This window comes from Electrona antarctica (assembly GCF_951216825.1).
Source record: "Electrona antarctica genome assembly, contig: scaffold_181, whole genome shotgun sequence".
Taxonomy (NCBI): Eukaryota; Metazoa; Chordata; class Actinopteri; order Myctophiformes; family Myctophidae; genus Electrona; species Electrona antarctica.
In genome coordinates this window covers 198,220-217,274 of record NW_027637187.1, presented here as the reverse complement: position 1 = coordinate 217,274, position 19,055 = coordinate 198,220, and the positions used below count along the sequence as shown (strand labels likewise).

Below are 19,055 nucleotides of genomic sequence, written 5' to 3'. Positions count from 1 at the left end.
CGCGACAACCATGCACAGCACGGGCTCGAGGCCGGTACCGACGCATTGGGCTCGGCTTCACGATTCAGAAAACGTCCTGTCTGTGCGAAAAGGACTCCCCCATTTATGATATATCTGTGTTCCAATTAGTGATCAATCTCTGTTATAATAACGCCCAAAACAACCCCTAACACTAACCCATCTATAAAATTGTGCACACTAATTAACCACTTTCCCGTAAGTCTGTGTGCATGGATACGCATATGGGCGCGTTCGGCTCGTCACGCTGAGTCCGAAAATGGTCTTGGTTTTTGCCGAGACGTGTCCGGGGGGGGGGGGGGGGGGGGGGGGGGGGTGCATACTTAGTTTAGACTAGTCATTGGTCAGACATGGGTTAAGGTTAGGTTTAGGTGTGCTGCCCCGTGGGAGGTTAGGTTTAGGGTGAGGGTTTGAGATAGGTTGTAGTTGTAGGACTAATGACTGGTCTAACCAATGACTAGTCTAACCCTAAAAACTGTCTGAATTAAGTACTGCACCCGTCCGGGTGCAGGAAGGAAGGAAGGAAGGAAGGAAGGAAGGAAGGAAGGAAGGAAGGAAGGAAGGAAGGAAGGAAGGAAGGAAGGAAGTTAGGGGTTAGGGATAATTAGTGTGGAATTGATATGTCATTGGTTAGGCTCTTGATGGGTTCTGGGGTGGGGGTCAGGGGTGGGGGTCATAGGTTAGGGGGTTAGGGATAATTAGTGTGGAATTGATATGTCATTGGTTAGGCTCTTGATGGTTTTTGGGGTGGGGGTCATAGGGTCATAGGATGGTTAGGGGGTTAGGGAAACGTTGACTGTAATTGATAGTACATTGGGTTATTGGGCAGATATTGGGTGAAGGAAGGAAGGAAGGAAGGAAGGAAGGAAGGAAGGAAGGAAGGAAGGAAGGAAGGAAGTTAGGGGTTAGGGATAATTAGTGTGGAATTGATATGTCATTGGTTAGGCTCTTGATGGGTTCTGGGGTGGGGGTCAGGGGTGGGGGTCATAGGTTAGGGGGTTAGGGATAATTTATGTGGAATTGATATATCATTGGTTAGGGTCTTTATGGTTTTTGGGGTGGGGTCATAGGGTTAGGGGGTTAGGGAAAAGTTGACTGTTATTGATACTATATTGGTTATTGGGTGGATATTGGGTGAATTATAGCGCCCCCTACTGGACCGGTGTGAAACGGGGTGGAAAAACAGCACCCCCCGGTGGCCGTTTCGGGAAATTGGGTGCGTACCCAATGACCTATCAACCAACACATTCAAAGACATATCAATCCCATTGATCCGTTTTCTTATCAAGTTGATGGGATCCGGGATAAAGTTATAGGGAAATCGTCTTGAAACCAACCCCTCATCAACTCCTATGTTAAATCGCCCAATAACCCCCCAAATGTCCCTATCCCTAACCCTAACCCTAACCCTAACCCTAACCCTAACCCTAACCCCTAACCCCTAACCCTAACCCTAACCCTAACCCTAACCCTAACCCTAACCCTAACCCTAACCCTAACCCTAACCCTAACCCCTAACCCTAACCCTAACCCTAACCCTAACCCTAACCCTAACCCTAAGTTTCAGCCCTCTGCGACATTCCTACCAGAAGATACCGTTTTAGCCAATTAGCAGCCAATTAAGGTACTTCCTGTTGTTGACTCGCAATATAACCTACATATTCGGATTCAGCGCTATTGATTTAGTGGGGGTAGAACAAGTCTTGGGAAAAGATTACGTAAATTCATGACATTATGAATTTTTGAAACATTCAAACAGTAATTTCACCCATTTCTAAGTGAGCTACACATTTAAAACCAGCACCATTAGATTTCCCTTACTTAAAATAGGAGGGGGGGGTGTATTTATAGGAATCTTTAAAGAATTGGATTGTTGATGACCTTCAACGCGTTAAAATCCATTAAAAATCCAAAATTTGTCCGTTTGTTTTGAGCAGGACAAATTCTTATTCGTCTCATCCAGCCGAATCCAATGAACTTGGTCCTGAGTTTCTATGACACTGGGAACTGTCCAAAGGTCACCGTAACAGTAACCGTGACCTTTGGAGGCCGAAGAGACCCTTTAACGCTATTCTCGGAAGGGAATAACCTATTTTAAAAAAACAAAGGGTGTTTATCCATGTCTGACGCATGGGGAATCCAATGGAACTGGTTTCAAGTCTCTACGACACTTGTAAATATTTTACATATTTTTTTAGACACGTTTTTCTTACCCCACAAACACAAATAATTTTTTTTGTTTTTCAAAACTACTTACTCTGACTCACGTTTTCACGCTGGATTTAATGGAATTGGTCCGGTTGAAAGAAATTGTTTAGTTCTCTTTCTACGCATTTTTTGCACAATTTTGTACGTTTAAAGGGCCATTTCACCCACTTCTAAGTGTCGTAGACACTCGGGACTTACACCAATCGACTCAGCATCACCGAATTAGTTAAGGGGAATTGTCAAAAAAAAAGAAAAAAAAAGAAAAAAAAGGGAAAAAAGAAAAAAAAAAAAAAAAAAAAAAAAGGAAAAAAAAGACAAAAAAACCAAACCCAAAAAAAAAAAAAAAAAAAAAAAACCCTTGTCATTAATCATTAGACCTACAACTAGAACCTATCTCAAACCCTCAACCTAAACCTAACCTCCCACGGGGCAGCACACCTAAACCTAACCTTAACCCATGTCTAACTAACAACTACAACCTATCTCAAACCCTCAACCTAAACCTAACCTCCCACGGGGCAGCACACCTAAACCTAACCTTAACCCATGTCTAACTAACAATTACAACCTATCTCAAACCCTCAACCTAAACCTAACCTCCCACGGGGCAGCACACCTAAACCTAACCTTAACCCATGTCTAACTAACAACTACAACCTATCTCAAACCCTCAACCTAAACCTAACCTCCCACGGGGCAGCACACCTAAACCTAACCTTAACCCATGTCTAACATACATTTTTGGGGACTTTGGCGAACATTTACACCACTTTCCAAGGGTCGGGAAGTGACGAAACCACCAGATTTGGAATCAGCGTCAAAAAGTAAGTCAGAATACATACCCCTTGACTTTAAAAAAAAAAATCATGATTACACTTTTTTTAAAACACTAAGTGCCAGCCCTAACTAAGCTTAGGGACCCAAAAATATGTCGCCACATATTACCACCATTCAACTCCAAATCGCCCGAAACGTGCTCCTAACTAGTTTCCCCGCAAGAAAAAAAAAAAAGAAAAACCCCCCCAAAAACTACTAAGTGTCAAAACACTTCCGGGTTCCATCATAAGTACCACTTCCCGAGGTCGTACAGACATGGGGGTCATACCAAAAGATGCGCAATACTTCACTTAGGGGGGGTAGGCGTGGTCAATTAACACATGCCACGCCCCCTTAGGCTCCGTAACCAGGAAACAAGGTTTTATTTCGATGTTGCGCCCCCTTCTGGGCATTTTAGAGAAAAACCAAGGTCTGTTATGGCTTCGCAGTGGCCTACTTAGGGGGGGTAGACAAAGTTTCGGAGCGATCTATTTTTTTCGTTAACATGGGGTTTATAGGGCCGACAAAGGGGGGCGCTGTTGCCGCGGGGGATGTCCGATATCAACGGGACCAACAGATTACGACTCAGTGCGCAATTACGCAATTTTTGATGCATCATACTTGTTTGTCGGACTTTCAGAGGCTAACCGGCCTAACCGGCCAGTGTCCGGTTATCTTACGAACCCCTATTACCTAACCCTAACCCTAACCCTAACCCTAACCCTAACCCTAACCCTAACCCTAACCCTAACCCTAACCCTAACCCTAACCCTAACCCCTAACCCTAACCCTAATTAGGGATATTATTGCTATTTATCGGGTATTGAGGGCTAATTGGGCGTTGTGTTGATGGGTTATTGGGTCTAGGGGTTGATGGGTTATTGGGTTATTTTGATACGAAGTTGGGTATCGCCCTATTAATCTTTTTTCACATGTTTAATCATGTTATAAAAAATTATTGACAGGTGATAAATTAAGTTCCCACCCCTGTCTTTCCCTTAAAAATACCGAGGGGTCTTTATCTCATTTCTAGACAGAGATATGATTTTTTGAAAAAAAATTGGTTAGGGTTTTTTAGGGGTGCACTACACAACTTACAACACACGATTGAGGGGGGCGTAAGGGCTGGATTTGAGCCCCCAATTAACCATAATTGACCCCTCCCAATGCTTATTAATTGTCCCTAAACCCTAAGCTAGACCCCCACCCCAAAACCCATCAAGGAACACCCCCCAATGCATATTAATTGTCCCTAAACCCTAAACTGGCCGCCCACCCCAAAACCCATCAAGGACCACCCCCCAATGCATATTAATTGTCCCTAAACCCTAAACTGGCTGCCCACCCCAAAACCCATCAAGGACCACCCCCCAATGCATATTAATTGTCCCTAAACCCTAAACTGGCCCCCCACCCCAAAACCCATCAAGGACCACCCCCCAATGCATATTAATTGTCCCTAAACCCTAACCTAGCCCCCCACCCCAAAACCCATCAAGGACCACCCCCCAATGCATATTAATTGTCCCTAAACCCTAACCTAGCCCCCCACCCCAAATCCATCAAGGACCACTCCCCAATGCATATTAATTGTCCCTGAACCCTAAGCTGCTCCTTAATTGTCCCCGAATCAAAGCTAGACCCTATAAAAACATAATCATAAATACACTTTTTTGCAAGCTTAGGGACCCACAAATGTGTCACTACAAACCCTTACCAATTGACTCCAAATCGTCTGAAACATGCTCCTAGCTCATTTCCCCACGACCATTTTGACAGTGCCCCCCCAGTGTCCCCCAGTACCCCCCCAGTGCCTCCCCAGACAGTGCCCCCTCAGTGTCCCCCCCAGTGAATCCCCAAGTGCCCCCCAAGTGCCCCCCCAGTGTCCCCCAAGTGCCCCCCCAGTGTCCCCCAGTGTCCCCCCAGTGCCTCCCTAGACAGTGCCCCCTCAGTGTCTCCAAGTGCCCCCCACCCCCAGTGTCCCCCCAGTTCCTCTCCAGACAGTGCCCTCCCAAGTTTCCCACCAGTGTCCCCCCAGTCCCTCCCCAGACAGTGCCCCACCAAGTGCCCCCCAGTGCCTCCCCAGACAGTGTCCCCCAAGTTCCCCCCACCCCCAGTGTCCCCACAGTGCCTCCCCAGACAGTGCCCCCCAAAGTGCCCCCCCAATCCCCCCCATTTTGGCCAAAATAATATCCCTAAGCCCCGCCCACCTGCAGTTTCAGATATTGGGTGAAAAATGAATGGAATTGATATGGAATTGGGCACCCCAATATCCTATCAAGTCCATTCATTTTTCACCCAAAAAGTCTCACTTCCGGTTTCTCCCCCCAGTGTCCCCCCAGTGCCTCCCCAGACAGTGCCCCCCCAAGTGCCCCCCAAGTGCCTCCCCAGACAGTGCCCCCCAGTGTCCCCCCAGTGCCTCCCCAGACAGTGCCCCTCCAAGTGCCCCGCAAGTGCCTCCCCAGACAGTGCTCCCCCCAAGTACCGCCCCCAGTGTCCCCCCAGTGGCCCCCAAGTGCCCCCACAGTGTCCCCCCAGTGCCCCCCCATGTCCCCCAGTGTCCCCCCAGTGCCTCCCCAGACAGTGCCCCCCCAAGTGCCTCCCCAGACAGTGCTCCCCCCAAGTAGCCCCCCCCCCCCAGTGTCCCCCAGTGTCCCCCCAGTGCCCCCAAGTGCCCCCCCAGTGTCCCCCAAGTGCCCCCCGTGTCCCCCAGTGTCCCCCCAGTGCATCCCTAGACAGTGCCCCCCCCCAAGTGCCCCACCAGTGTCCCCCCAGTCCCTCCCCAGACAGTGCCCCACCAAGTGCCCCCCCAGTGTCCCCCCAGTGCCTCCCCAGACAGTGCCCCCCCAGTGTCCCCCAATGTCCCCCCAGTGCCTCCCCAGACAGTGCTCCCCCCAAGTGCCCCCCCAGTGTCCCCCCAGTGCCCCCCAAGTGCCCCCCAAGTTCCCCCCACCCCCAGTGTCCCCAAGTGCCCCCCCAGTGTCCCCCCAGTGCCTCCCCAGACAGTGCCCCCTCAGTGTCCCCCCAGTGCCTCCCCAAGTTCCCCCCACCCCCAGTGTCCCCACAGTGCCTCCCCAGACAGTCCCCCCCAAAGTGCCCCCCCAATCCCCCCCATTTTGGCCAAAATAATATCCCTAAGCCCCGCCCACCTGCAGTTTCAGATATTGGGTGAAAAATGAATGGAATTGATATGGAATTGGGCACCCCAATATCTTATCAAGTCCATTCATTTGTCACCCAAAAAGTATCACCTCCGGTTTTCAGATATTGGGTGAAAAATGAATGGAATTGATACAGAATTGGGCACCCCAATATCTTATCAAGTCCATTCATTTTTCACCCAAAAAGTCTCACTTCCGGTTTCTCCCCCCCAGTGTCCCCCCAGTGCCTCCCCAGACAGTGCCCCGCAAGTGCCCCCCAAGTGCCTCCCCAGACAGTGCCCCCCAAGTGCCCCCGAAGTGCCTCCCCAGACAGTGCCCCCCAGTGCCTCCCCAGACAGTACCCCCCAGTGTCCCCCAGTGCCTCCCCAGACAGTGCTCCCCCCAAGTGCCCCCCCAGTGCCCCCCAAGTGCCCCCCCAGTGTCCCCAAGTGCCCCCCCAGTGTCCCCCCAGTGCCTCCCCAGACAGTGCCCCCTCAGTGTCCCCCCAGTGCCTCCCCAAGTTCCCCCCACCCCCAGTGTCCCCACAGTGCCTCCCCAGACAGTCCCCCCCAAAGTGCCCCCCCAATCCCCCCCATTTTGGCCAAAATAATATCCCTAAGCCCCGCCCACCTGCAGTTTCAGATATTGGGTGAAAAATGAATGGAATTGATATGGAATTGGGCACCCCAATATCTTATCAAGTCCATTCATTTGTCACCCAAAAAGTATCACCTCCGGTTTTCAGATATTGGGTGAAAAATGAATGGAATTGATAAAGAATTGGGCACCCCAATATCTTATCAAGTCCATTCATTTTTCACCCAAAAAGTCTCACTTCCGGTTTCTCCCCCCCAGTGTCCCCCCAGTGCCTCCCCAGACAGTGCCCCGCAAGTGCCCCCCAAGTGCCTCCCCAGACAGTGCCCCCCAAGTGCCCCCGAAGTGCCTCCCCAGACAGTGCCCCCCAGTGCCTCCCCAGACAGTACCCCCCAGTGTCCCCCAGTGCCTCCCCAGACAGTGCTCCCCCCAAGTGCCCCCCCAGTGCCCCCCAAGTGCCCCCCCAGTGTCCCCAAGTGCCCCCCCAGTGTCCCCCCAGTGCCTCCCCAGACAGTGCCCCCTCAGTGTCCCCCCAGTGCCTCCCCAAGTTCCCCCCACCCCCAGTGTCCCCACAGTGCCTCCCCAGACAGTGCCCCCCAAAGTGCCCCCCCAATCCCCCCCATTTTGGCCAAAATAATATCCCTAAGCCCCGCCCACCTGCAGTTTCAGATATTGGGTGAAAAATGAATGGAATTGATATGGAATTGGGCACACCAATATCCTATCAAGTCCATTCATTTTTCACCCAAAAAGTATCACCTCCGGGTTTCAGATATTGTGCCAGTGCCTCCGTAGACAGTGCTCCCCCCAAGTGCCCCCCCAGTGTCCCCCCAGTTCCTCTCCAGACAGTGCCCTCCCAAGTTTCCCACCAGTGTCCCCCCAGTCCCTCCCCAGACAGTGCCCCACCAAGTGCCCCCCAGTGCCTCCCCAGACAGTGTCCCCCAAGTTCCCCCCACCCCCAGTGTCCCCACAGTGCCTCCCCAGACAGTGCCCCCCAAAGTGCCCCCCCAATCCCCCCCATTTTGGCCAAAATAATATCCCTAAGCCCCGCCCACCTGCAGTTTCAGATATTGGGTGAAAAATGAATGGAATTGATATGGAATTGGGCACCCCAATATCCTATCAAGTCCATTCATTTTTCACCCAAAAAGTCTCACTTCCGGTTTCTCCCCCCAGTGTCCCCCCAGTGCCTCCCCAGACAGTGCCCCCCCAAGTGCCCCCCAAGTGCCTCCCCAGACAGTGCCCCCCAGTGTCCCCCCAGTGCCTCCCCAGACAGTGCCCCTCCAAGTGCCCCGCAAGTGCCTCCCCAGACAGTGCTCCCCCCAAGTACCGCCCCCAGTGTCCCCCAGTGTCCCCCCAGTGGCCCCCAAGTGCCCCCACAGTGTCCCCCCAGTGCCCCCCCATGTCCCCCAGTGTCCCCCCAGTGCCTCCCCAGACAGTGCCCCCCCAAGTGCCTCCCCAGACAGTGCTCCCCCCAAGTAGCCCCCCCCCCCAGTGTCCCCCAGTGTCCCCCCAGTGCCCCCAAGTGCCCCCCCAGTGTCCCCCAAGTGCCCCCCGTGTCCCCCAGTGTCCCCCCAGTGCATCCCTAGACAGTGCCCCCCCCCAAGTGCCCCACCAGTGTCCCCCCAGTCCCTCCCCAGACAGTGCCCCACCAAGTGCCCCCCCAGTGTCCCCCCAGTGCCTCCCCAGACAGTGCCCCCCCAGTGTCCCCCAATGTCCCCCCAGTGCCTCCCCAGACAGTGCTCCCCCCAAGTGCCCCCCCAGTGTCCCCCCAGTGCCCCCCAAGTGCCCCCCAAGTTCCCCCCACCCCCAGTGTCCCCAAGTGCCCCCCCAGTGTCCCCCCAGTGCCTCCCCAGACAGTGCCCCCTCAGTGTCCCCCCAGTGCCTCCCCAAGTTCCCCCCACCCCCAGTGTCCCCACAGTGCCTCCCCAGACAGTCCCCCCCAAAGTGCCCCCCCAATCCCCCCATTTTGGCCAAAATAATATCCCTAAGCCCCGCCCACCTGCAGTTTCAGATATTGGGTGAAAAATGAATGGAATTGATATGGAATTGGGCACCCCAATATCTTATCAAGTCCATTCATTTGTCACCCAAAAAGTATCACCTCCGGTTTTCAGATATTGGGTGAAAAATGAATGGAATTGATACAGAATTGGGCACCCCAATATCTTATCAAGTCCATTCATTTTTCACCCAAAAAGTCTCACTTCCGGTTTCTCCCCCCCAGTGTCCCCCCAGTGCCTCCCCAGACAGTGCCCCGCAAGTGCCCCCCAAGTGCCTCCCCAGACAGTGCCCCCCAAGTGCCCCCGAAGTGCCTCCCCAGACAGTGCCCCCCAGTGCCTCCCCAGACAGTACCCCCCAGTGTCCCCCAGTGCCTCCCCAGACAGTGCTCCCCCCAAGTGCCCCCCCAGTGCCCCCCAAGTGCCCCCCCAGTGTCCCCAAGTGCCCCCCCAGTGTCCCCCCAGTGCCTCCCCAGACAGTGCCCCCTCAGTGTCCCCCCAGTGCCTCCCCAAGTTCCCCCCACCCCCAGTGTCCCCACAGTGCCTCCCCAGACAGTGCCCCCCAAAGTGCCCCCCCAATCCCCCCCATTTTGGCCAAAATAATATCCCTAAGCCCCGCCCACCTGCAGTTTCAGATATTGGGTGAAAAATGAATGGAATTGATATGGAATTGGGCACACCAATATCCTATCAAGTCCATTCATTTTTCACCCAAAAAGTATCACCTCCGGGTTTCAGATATTGTGCCAGTGCCTCCGTAGACAGTGCTCCCCCCAAGTGCCCCCCCAGTGTCCCCCCAGTTCCTCTCCAGACAGTGCCCTCCCAAGTTTCCCACCAGTGTCCCCCCAGTCCCTCCCCAGACAGTGCCCCACCAAGTGCCCCCCAGTGCCTCCCCAGACAGTGTCCCCCAAGTTCCCCCCACCCCCAGTGTCCCCACAGTGCCTCCCCAGACAGTGCCCCCCAAAGTGCCCCCCCAATCCCCCCCATTTTGGCCAAAATAATATCCCTAAGCCCCGCCCACCTGCAGTTTCAGATATTGGGTGAAAAATGAATGGAATTGATATGGAATTGGGCACCCCAATATCCTATCAAGTCCATTCATTTTTCACCCAAAAAGTCTCACTTCCGGTTTCTCCCCCCAGTGTCCCCCCAGTGCCTCCCCAGACAGTGCCCCCCCAAGTGCCCCCCAAGTGCCTCCCCAGACAGTGCCCCCCAGTGTCCCCCCAGTGCCTCCCCAGACAGTGCCCCTCCAAGTGCCCCGCAAGTGCCTCCCCAGACAGTGCTCCCCCCAAGTACCGCCCCCAGTGTCCCCCAGTGTCCCCCCAGTGGCCCCCAAGTGCCCCCACAGTGTCCCCCCAGTGCCCCCCCATGTCCCCCAGTGTCCCCCCAGTGCCTCCCCAGACAGTGCCCCCCCAAGTGCCTCCCCAGACAGTGCTCCCCCCAAGTAGCCCCCCCCCCCAGTGTCCCCCAGTGTCCCCCCAGTGCCCCCAAGTGCCCCCCCAGTGTCCCCCAAGTGCCCCCCGTGTCCCCCAGTGTCCCCCCAGTGCATCCCTAGACAGTGCCCCCCCCCAAGTGCCCCACCAGTGTCCCCCCAGTCCCTCCCCAGACAGTGCCCCACCAAGTGCCCCCCCAGTGTCCCCCCAGTGCCTCCCCAGACAGTGCCCCCCCAGTGTCCCCCAATGTCCCCCCAGTGCCTCCCCAGACAGTGCTCCCCCCAAGTGCCCCCCCAGTGTCCCCCCAGTGCCCCCCAAGTGCCCCCCAAGTTCCCCCCACCCCCAGTGTCCCCAAGTGCCCCCCCAGTGTCCCCCCAGTGCCTCCCCAGACAGTGCCCCCTCAGTGTCCCCCCAGTGCCTCCCCAAGTTCCCCCCACCCCCAATGTCCCCACAGTGCCTCCCCAGACAGTCCCCCCCAAAGTGCCCCCCCAATCCCCCCCATTTTGGCCAAAATAATATCCCTAAGCCCCGCCCACCTGCAGTTTCAGATATTGGGTGAAAAATGAATGGAATTGATATGGAATTGGGCACCCCAATATCTTATCAAGTCCATTCATTTGTCACCCAAAAAGTATCACCTCCGGTTTTCAGATATTGGGTGAAAAATGAATGGAATTGATACAGAATTGGGCACCCCAATATCTTATCAAGTCCATTCATTTTTCACCCAAAAAGTCTCACTTCCGGTTTCTCCCCCCCAGTGTCCCCCCAGTGCCTCCCCAGACAGTGCCCCGCAAGTGCCCCCCAAGTGCCTCCCCAGACAGTGCCCCCCAAGTGCCCCCGAAGTGCCTCCCCAGACAGTGCCCCCCAGTGCCTCCCCAGACAGTACCCCCCAGTGTCCCCCAGTGCCTCCCCAGACAGTGCTCCCCCCAAGTGCCCCCCCAGTGCCCCCCAAGTGCCCCCCCAGTGTCCCCAAGTGCCCCCCCAGTGTCCCCCCAGTGCCTCCCCAGACAGTGCCCCCTCAGTGTCCCCCCAGTGCCTCCCCAAGTTCCCCCCACCCCCAGTGTCCCCACAGTGCCTCCCCAGACAGTCCCCCCCAAAGTGCCCCCCCAATCCCCCCCATTTTGGCCAAAATAATATCCCTAAGCCCCGCCCACCTGCAGTTTCAGATATTGGGTGAAAAATGAATGGAATTGATATGGAATTGGGCACCCCAATATCTTATCAAGTCCATTCATTTGTCACCCAAAAAGTATCACCTCCGGTTTTCAGATATTGGGTGAAAAATGAATGGAATTGATAAAGAATTGGGCACCCCAATATCTTATCAAGTCCATTCATTTTTCACCCAAAAAGTCTCACTTCCGGTTTCTCCCCCCCAGTGTCCCCCCAGTGCCTCCCCAGACAGTGCCCCGCAAGTGCCCCCCAAGTGCCTCCCCAGACAGTGCCCCCCAAGTGCCCCCGAAGTGCCTCCCCAGACAGTGCCCCCCAGTGCCTCCCAAGACAGTACCCCCCAGTGTCCCCCAGTGCCTCCCCAGACAGTGCTCCCCCCAAGTGCCCCCCCAGTGCCCCCCAAGTGCCCCCCCAGTGTCCCCAAGTGCCCCCCCAGTGTCCCCCCAGTGCCTCCCCAGACAGTGCCCCCTCAGTGTCCCCCCAGTGCCTCCCCAAGTTCCCCCCACCCCCAGTGTCCCCACAGTGCCTCCCCAGACAGTGCCCCCCAAAGTGCCCCCCCAATCCCCCCCATTTTGGCCAAAATAATATCCCTAAGCCCCGCCCACCTGCAGTTTCAGATATTGGGTGAAAAATGAATGGAATTGATATGGAATTGGGCACACCAATATCCTATCAAGTCCATTCATTTTTCACCCAAAAAGTATCACCTCCGGGTTTCAGATATTGTGCCAGTGCCTCCGTAGACAGTGCTCCCCCCAAGTGCCCCCCCAGTGTCCCCCCAGTTCCTCTCCAGACAGTGCCCTCCCAAGTTTCCCACCAGTGTCCCCCCAGTCCCTCCCCAGACAGTGCCCCACCAAGTGCCCCCCAGTGCCTCCCCAGACAGTGTCCCCCAAGTTCCCCCCACCCCCAGTGTCCCCACAGTGCCTCCCCAGACAGTGCCCCCCAAAGTGCCCCCCCAATCCCCCCCATTTTGGCCAAAATAATATCCCTAAGCCCCGCCCACCTGCAGTTTCAGATATTGGGTGAAAAATGAATGGAATTGATATGGAATTGGGCACCCCAATATCCTATCAAGTCCATTCATTTTTCACCCAAAAAGTCTCACTTCCGGTTTCTCCCCCCAGTGTCCCCCCAGTGCCTCCCCAGACAGTGCCCCCCCAAGTGCCCCCCAAGTGCCTCCCCAGACAGTGCCCCCCAGTGTCCCCCCAGTGCCTCCCCAGACAGTGCCCCTCCAAGTGCCCCGCAAGTGCCTCCCCAGACAGTGCTCCCCCCAAGTACCGCCCCCAGTGTCCCCCAGTGTCCCCCCAGTGGCCCCCAAGTGCCCCCACAGTGTCCCCCCAGTGCCCCCCCATGTCCCCCAGTGTCCCCCCAGTGCCTCCCCAGACAGTGCCCCCCCAAGTGCCTCCCCAGACAGTGCTCCCCCCAAGTAGCCCCCCCCCCCCAGTGTCCCCCAGTGTCCCCCCAGTGCCCCCAAGTGCCCCCCCAGTGTCCCCCAAGTGCCCCCCGTGTCCCCCAGTGTCCCCCCAGTGCATCCCTAGACAGTGCCCCCCCCCAAGTGCCCCACCAGTGTCCCCCCAGTCCCTCCCCAGACAGTGCCCCACCAAGTGCCCCCCCAGTGTCCCCCCAGTGCCTCCCCAGACAGTGCCCCCCCAGTGTCCCCCAATGTCCCCCCAGTGCCTCCCCAGACAGTGCTCCCCCCAAGTGCCCCCCCAGTGTCCCCCCAGTGCCCCCCAAGTGCCCCCCAAGTTCCCCCCACCCCCAGTGTCCCCAAGTGCCCCCCCAGTGTCCCCCCAGTGCCTCCCCAGACAGTGCCCCCTCAGTGTCCCCCCAGTGCCTCCCCAAGTTCCCCCCACCCCCAGTGTCCCCACAGTGCCTCCCCAGACAGTCCCCCCCAAAGTGCCCCCCCAATCCCCCCCATTTTGGCCAAAATAATATCCCTAAGCCCCGCCCACCTGCAGTTTCAGATATTGGGTGAAAAATGAATGGAATTGATATGGAATTGGGCACCCCAATATCTTATCAAGTCCATTCATTTGTCACCCAAAAAGTATCACCTCCGGTTTTCAGATATTGGGTGAAAAATGAATGGAATTGATACAGAATTGGGCACCCCAATATCTTATCAAGTCCATTCATTTTTCACCCAAAAAGTCTCACTTCCGGTTTCTCCCCCCCAGTGTCCCCCCAGTGCCTCCCCAGACAGTGCCCCGCAAGTGCCCCCCAAGTGCCTCCCCAGACAGTGCCCCCCAAGTGCCCCCGAAGTGCCTCCCCAGACAGTGCCCCCCAGTGCCTCCCCAGACAGTACCCCCCAGTGTCCCCCAGTGCCTCCCCAGACAGTGCTCCCCCCAAGTGCCCCCCCAGTGCCCCCCAAGTGCCCCCCCAGTGTCCCCAAGTGCCCCCCCAGTGTCCCCCCAGTGCCTCCCCAGACAGTGCCCTCCCAAGTTTCCCACCAGTGTCCCCCCAGTCCCTCCCCAGACAGTGCCCCACCAAGTGCCCCCCAGTGCCTCCCCAGACAGTGTCCCCCAAGTTCCCCCCACCCCCAGTGTCCCCACAGTGCCTCCCCAGACAGTGCCCCCCAAAGTGCCCCCCCAATCCCCCCCATTTTGGCCAAAATAATATCCCTAAGCCCCGCCCACCTGCAGTTTCAGATATTGGGTGAAAAATGAATGGAATTGATATGGAATTGGGCACCCCAATATCCTATCAAGTCCATTCATTTTTCACCCAAAAAGTCTCACTTCCGGTTTCTCCCCCCAGTGTCCCCCCAGTGCCTCCCCAGACAGTGCCCCCCCAAGTGCCCCCCAAGTGCCTCCCCAGACAGTGCCCCCCAGTGTCCCCCAAGTGCCTCCCCAGACAGTTCCCCCAAGTCCCTGTCCATCCCCAGACAGTGTCCCCCAGTGCCCCCCCCAAGTGCCCCCCCAATGCCTCCCAAGACAGTGCCCCCCAGTGTCCCCCAAGTGCCTCCCCAGACAGTGCCCCCCCAAGTGTCCCCAAAGTGCCTCCCCAGACATTGCCCCCCCAAGTGTCCCCCAAGTGCCTACCCAGACAGTTCCCCCAAGTGCCCCCCCAGTCCATCCCCAGACAGTGCCCCCCAGTGTCCCACCAGTGCCCCCCCAAGAGCCCCCCAATGCCTCCCCAGACAGTGCCCCCCCAAGTGCCTAAGCCCCTGGGTTAGGGTTAGGGTTAGCCCTAAGCCCCGCCCACCTGCATTTCAGAATGGAATTGATATGGAATTGGGTAACCCTAATTGAATGGAATTGATATGGAATTGGGTAAACAAAATCGAAAAAATGACTAAGTGTAACCCTAAGTGCCCCCCCAGTGTCCCCCAAGTGCCTCCCCAGACAGTGCCCCCAAGTGCCACCCCAGTGCCTCCCCAGACAGTGCCCCCTCAGTGCCCCCACCCAGTGCCTCCTCAAGTGCCCCCCAAGTGTCCCCCAAGTGCCTCCCCAGACAGTTCCCCCAAGTGCCCCCCCAGTCCATCCCCAGACAGTGGCCCCCAGTGTCACCCCACTGCCCCCCCCCCCAAGTGCCCCCCCAATACCTCCCCAGACAGTGCCCCACCCCCCAAGTGCCTAAGCCCCTGGGTTAGGGTTAGGGTTAGCCCTAAGCCCCGCCCACCTGCATTTCAGAATGGAATTGATATGGAATTGGGTAACCCTAATGGAATGGAATTGATATGGAATTGGGCACCCCAATATCTTATCAAATCAATTAATTTCTTCACCCAAGAAGGTATCACTTCCAGTTTCAGATATTGGGTGAGAAATGAATGGAATTGATACGGAATCGGGCACACCAATATCTTAACAAATCAATTCATTTCTTCACCCAAACAGGTATCACTTTCGGTTTTCAGATATTGGGTGAAAAATGAATGGAATTTATATGGAATTGGGCACCCCAATATCTTATCAAATCAATTCATTTTTTTCACCCAAAAAGTCTCACTTCCGGTTTCTCCCCCCCAGTGTCCCCCAGTGTCCCCCTAGTGCCTCCCCAGACAGTGCCCCCTCAGTGCCCCCCCCAGTGCTTCCCCAAGTGCCCCCCCAGTGTCCCCCAAGTGCCTCCCCAGACAGTGCCCCCCCAAGTGCCCCCCAAAGTGTCCCCAAAGTGCCTCCCCAGACATTGCCCCCCCAAGTGTCCCCCAAGTGCCTCCCCAGACAGTTCCCCCAAGTGCCCCCCCAGTCCATCCCCAGACAGTGCCCCCCAGTGTCCCACCAGTGCCCCCCCCAAGAGCCCCCCAATGCCTCCCCAGACAGTGCCCCCCCAAGTGCCTAAGCCCCTGGGTTAGGGTTAGGGTTAGCCCTAAGCCCCGCCCACCTGCATTTCAGAATGGAATTGATATGGAATTGGGTAACCCTAATTGAATGGAATTGATATGGAATTGGGTAAACAAAATCGAAAAAATGACTAAGTGTAACCCTAAGTGCCCCCCCAGTGTCCCCCAAGTGCCTCCCCAGACAGTGCCCCCAAGTGCCACCCCAGTGCCTCCCCAGACAGTGCCCCCTCAGTGCCCCCACCCAGTGCCTCCTCAAGTGCCCCCCAAGTGTTCCCCAAGTGCCTCCACAGACATTGCCCCCCCCAAGTGTCCCCCAAGTGCCCCCCCAGTCCATCCCCAGACAGTGGCCCCCAGTGTCACCCCACTGCCCCCCCCCCCCCCAAGTGCCCCCCCAATACCTCCCCAGACAGTGCCCCACCCCCCAAGTGCCTAAGCCCCTGGGTTAGGGTTAGGGTTAGCCCTAAGCCCCGCCCACCTGCATTTCAGAATGGAATTGATATGGAATTGGGTAACCCTAATGGAATGGAATTGATATGGAATTGGGCACCCCAATATCTTATCAAATCAATTCATTTCTTCACCCAAGAAGGTATCACTTCCAGTTTCAGATATTGGGTGAGAAATTAATGGAATTGATACGGAATCGGGCACCCCAATATCTTATCAAATCAATTCATTTCTTCACCCAAACAGGTATCACTTTCGGTTTTCAGATATTGGGTGAAAAATGAATGGAATTTATATGGAATTGGGCACCCCAATATCTTATCAAATCAATTCATTTTTTTCACCCAAAAAGTCTCACTTCCAGTTTCTCCCCCCCAGTGTCCCCCAGTGTCCCCCTAGTGCCTCCCCAGACAGTGCCCCCTCAGTGCCCCCCCCCAGTGCTTCCCCAAGTGCCCCCCCAGTGCCTCCCCAAGTGCCCCCCACCCCCAGTGCCTGAATTTTTTTTCAGTGCCCCCCCAAGTGTCCCCCAAGTGCCTCCCCAGACAGTGCCCCCCCAGTGTCCCCCAAGTGCCTCCCCAGACAGTTCCCCCAAATCCCAGTCCATCCCCAGACAGTGCCCCCCAGTGTCCCCCCAGTGCCCCCCCCCCAAGTGCCCCCCAATGCCTCCCAAGACAGTGTCCCCCAAGTGCCTCCCCAGACAGTGCCCCCCAGTGTCCCCCAAGTGCCTCCCCAGACAGTTCCCCCAAGTCCCTGTCCATCCCCAGACAGTGTCCCCCCAGTGCCCCCCCCAAGTGCCCCCCCAATGCCTCCCAAGACAGTTCCCCCCAGTGTCCCCCAAGTGCCTCCCCAGACAGTGCCCCCCCAAGTGCCCCTCCCAGTGTCCACCAAGTGCCCCCCGCCCCAAGTGCCCCCCAATGCCTCCCAAGACAGTGCCCCCCCCCAAGTGCCCCCCCAATGCCTCCCCAGACAGTGCCCCCCCCAAGTGCCCCCCCCAGGGTCCCCCAGTGCCTTCCCAGACAGTGTCCCCCCCCCCCCCCCCCAAGTGCCTAAGCCCCAGGTTATGGTTAGAGTTAGCCCTAAGCCCCGCCCACCTGCATTTCAGAATGGAATTGGGTAACCCTAATTGAATGGAATGGATATGGAATTGGGTAAACAATATCTTATCAAATCAATTCCTTTTTCCACCCAAAAAAGGACTCACTTCCGGTTTCAGATATTGGGTAAGCATACATTGGAATTGATATGGAATTGGGTATACCAAATATATCAAATCAATATTTTTTTCAACCAAAAAGTCCCCACTGTCCCCCCAGTGCCTCCCCAGACAGTGCCCCCTCAGTGCCCCCCCCCCCAGTGCCTCCCCAAGTGCCCCCCCAGACAGTGCCCCCCCAGTGTCCCCCAAGTGCCTCCCCAGACAGTTCCCCCAAGTGCCCCCCCAGTCCATCCCCAGACAGTGCCCCCAGTGTCCCCCCAGTGCCCCCCCCCAATGCCTCCCAAGACAGTGCCCCCCCAAGTGTCCCCCAAGTGCCTCCCCAGACAGTGCCCCACAGTGTCCCCCCAAAGTGCCCCCCCAATCCCTAAGCCAGTTTCAGATATTGGGTGAGGAATGAATGGAATTGATACGGAATTGGGCACCCCAATATCTTATCAAGTCCATTCATTTTTCACCCAAAATTGTCCCTAAACCCTATGTTAGCCCCAGAACCCATCAACCCAGCCCAATAGCATATCAATTACATGAATTATCTCTAAATCTTAACCAAAGCCTCACACGTATCCCTGGCCAACCAAAGTCTTGAAAGAAACAACCATAGCTCAAAGTTCAAACATTTATTATTTTTTCACGCACACACACACACACACACACACACACACACACACACACACACACACACACACACACACACACACACACACACACACACACACACACACACACACACACACACACACACACACACACACACACACACACACACACACACACACACACACGAGGCAACTGTGCCTGAAACACAATAGCCTTATCAAAGGCACACAACACAAATAAAACAATGGGGTTGGGGATAAAAACAAAATAAAACGACCTGCCTCAGGTGACTTAAATGAGAAAAAAATTAAAACAAACAAAAAGAAACAGCCGTGCTGTTCGGCTCACATCTAGCCAGGGCTAGAAGGCTTCCTCGTTCTCAGAGTCTTCAAATTGGATGGGGTGGGGTAGTGGGGTAGCCTCAGTCTTGGAAGCGGATGGGGGGGGTAGTGGGAGGAGGGGGGAGGCTTCCTCAGCCTCAGAGTCTCGGAAGAGGATGAGGGAGGTAGTGGGAGGAGGGGGGGAGGCAGGGAAAGGAGGTTGTGGAAGTCCTCCAGTGGATCCTTCCACTACTCGGGGAGCTTTATCTGTTGAAATAAAGATGATTTATTTAGTTTTACTGACACACACACACACACACACACACACACACACACACACACACACACACACACACACACACACACACACACACACACACACACACACACACACACACACACACACACACACACACACACACACACACACACACACACACACACACACACACACCAATTCCTCTTGAGTAATTGTTCTCACCTTGTGGCTCTGCTGGGCTGGAGGGACGGAGTCCCAGGGAAAACATTGGCGGAAGGATACGCCGGTGAGGAACTCGTCCACGACGGGGGCCACCTGTTGACCTCTCCTCTCCTGTTGAAACAAACATTATGGATGTTAGACACCATTATTATTCGATGTCCTTTGTTTTGCATGTGTGAAGGTTGTCAGGACCAATGTCATATCAAGTCCTATGTTAAATATCCCAATAAGGGCCAAGGACCCTCTACATGTATTTTTTCTCACTTTTGTGCTCTGCAGCTGCGTTAGCATCCTTTCTTTGCATTAGTCCTTCTGGAGGTGTTGGAACAAATA

General features: G+C 55.6%; 1 protein-coding gene across 1 annotated transcript in view; it reads right to left on the bottom strand.

Annotated features, from left to right (window-relative positions):
- Positions 1-18,097: 18,097 nt before the first annotated feature.
- Positions 18,098-19,055, bottom strand: part of LOC306919083 (uncharacterized protein) — a gene marked incomplete at its 5' end in the record, with an annotated part of 173,064 nt that continues 172,106 nt past the window's right edge. Inside the window, 3 exons of the mRNA XM_079531918.1 lie at positions 18,098-18,508; positions 18,723-18,833; positions 18,987-19,034. Of these exons, the coding sequence (XP_079388044.1) occupies positions 18,282-18,508; positions 18,723-18,833; positions 18,987-19,034 (386 nt within the window). The 3' untranslated portion in view covers positions 18,098-18,281. The remainder of the gene's footprint in view (positions 18,509-18,722; positions 18,834-18,986; positions 19,035-19,055) is intronic.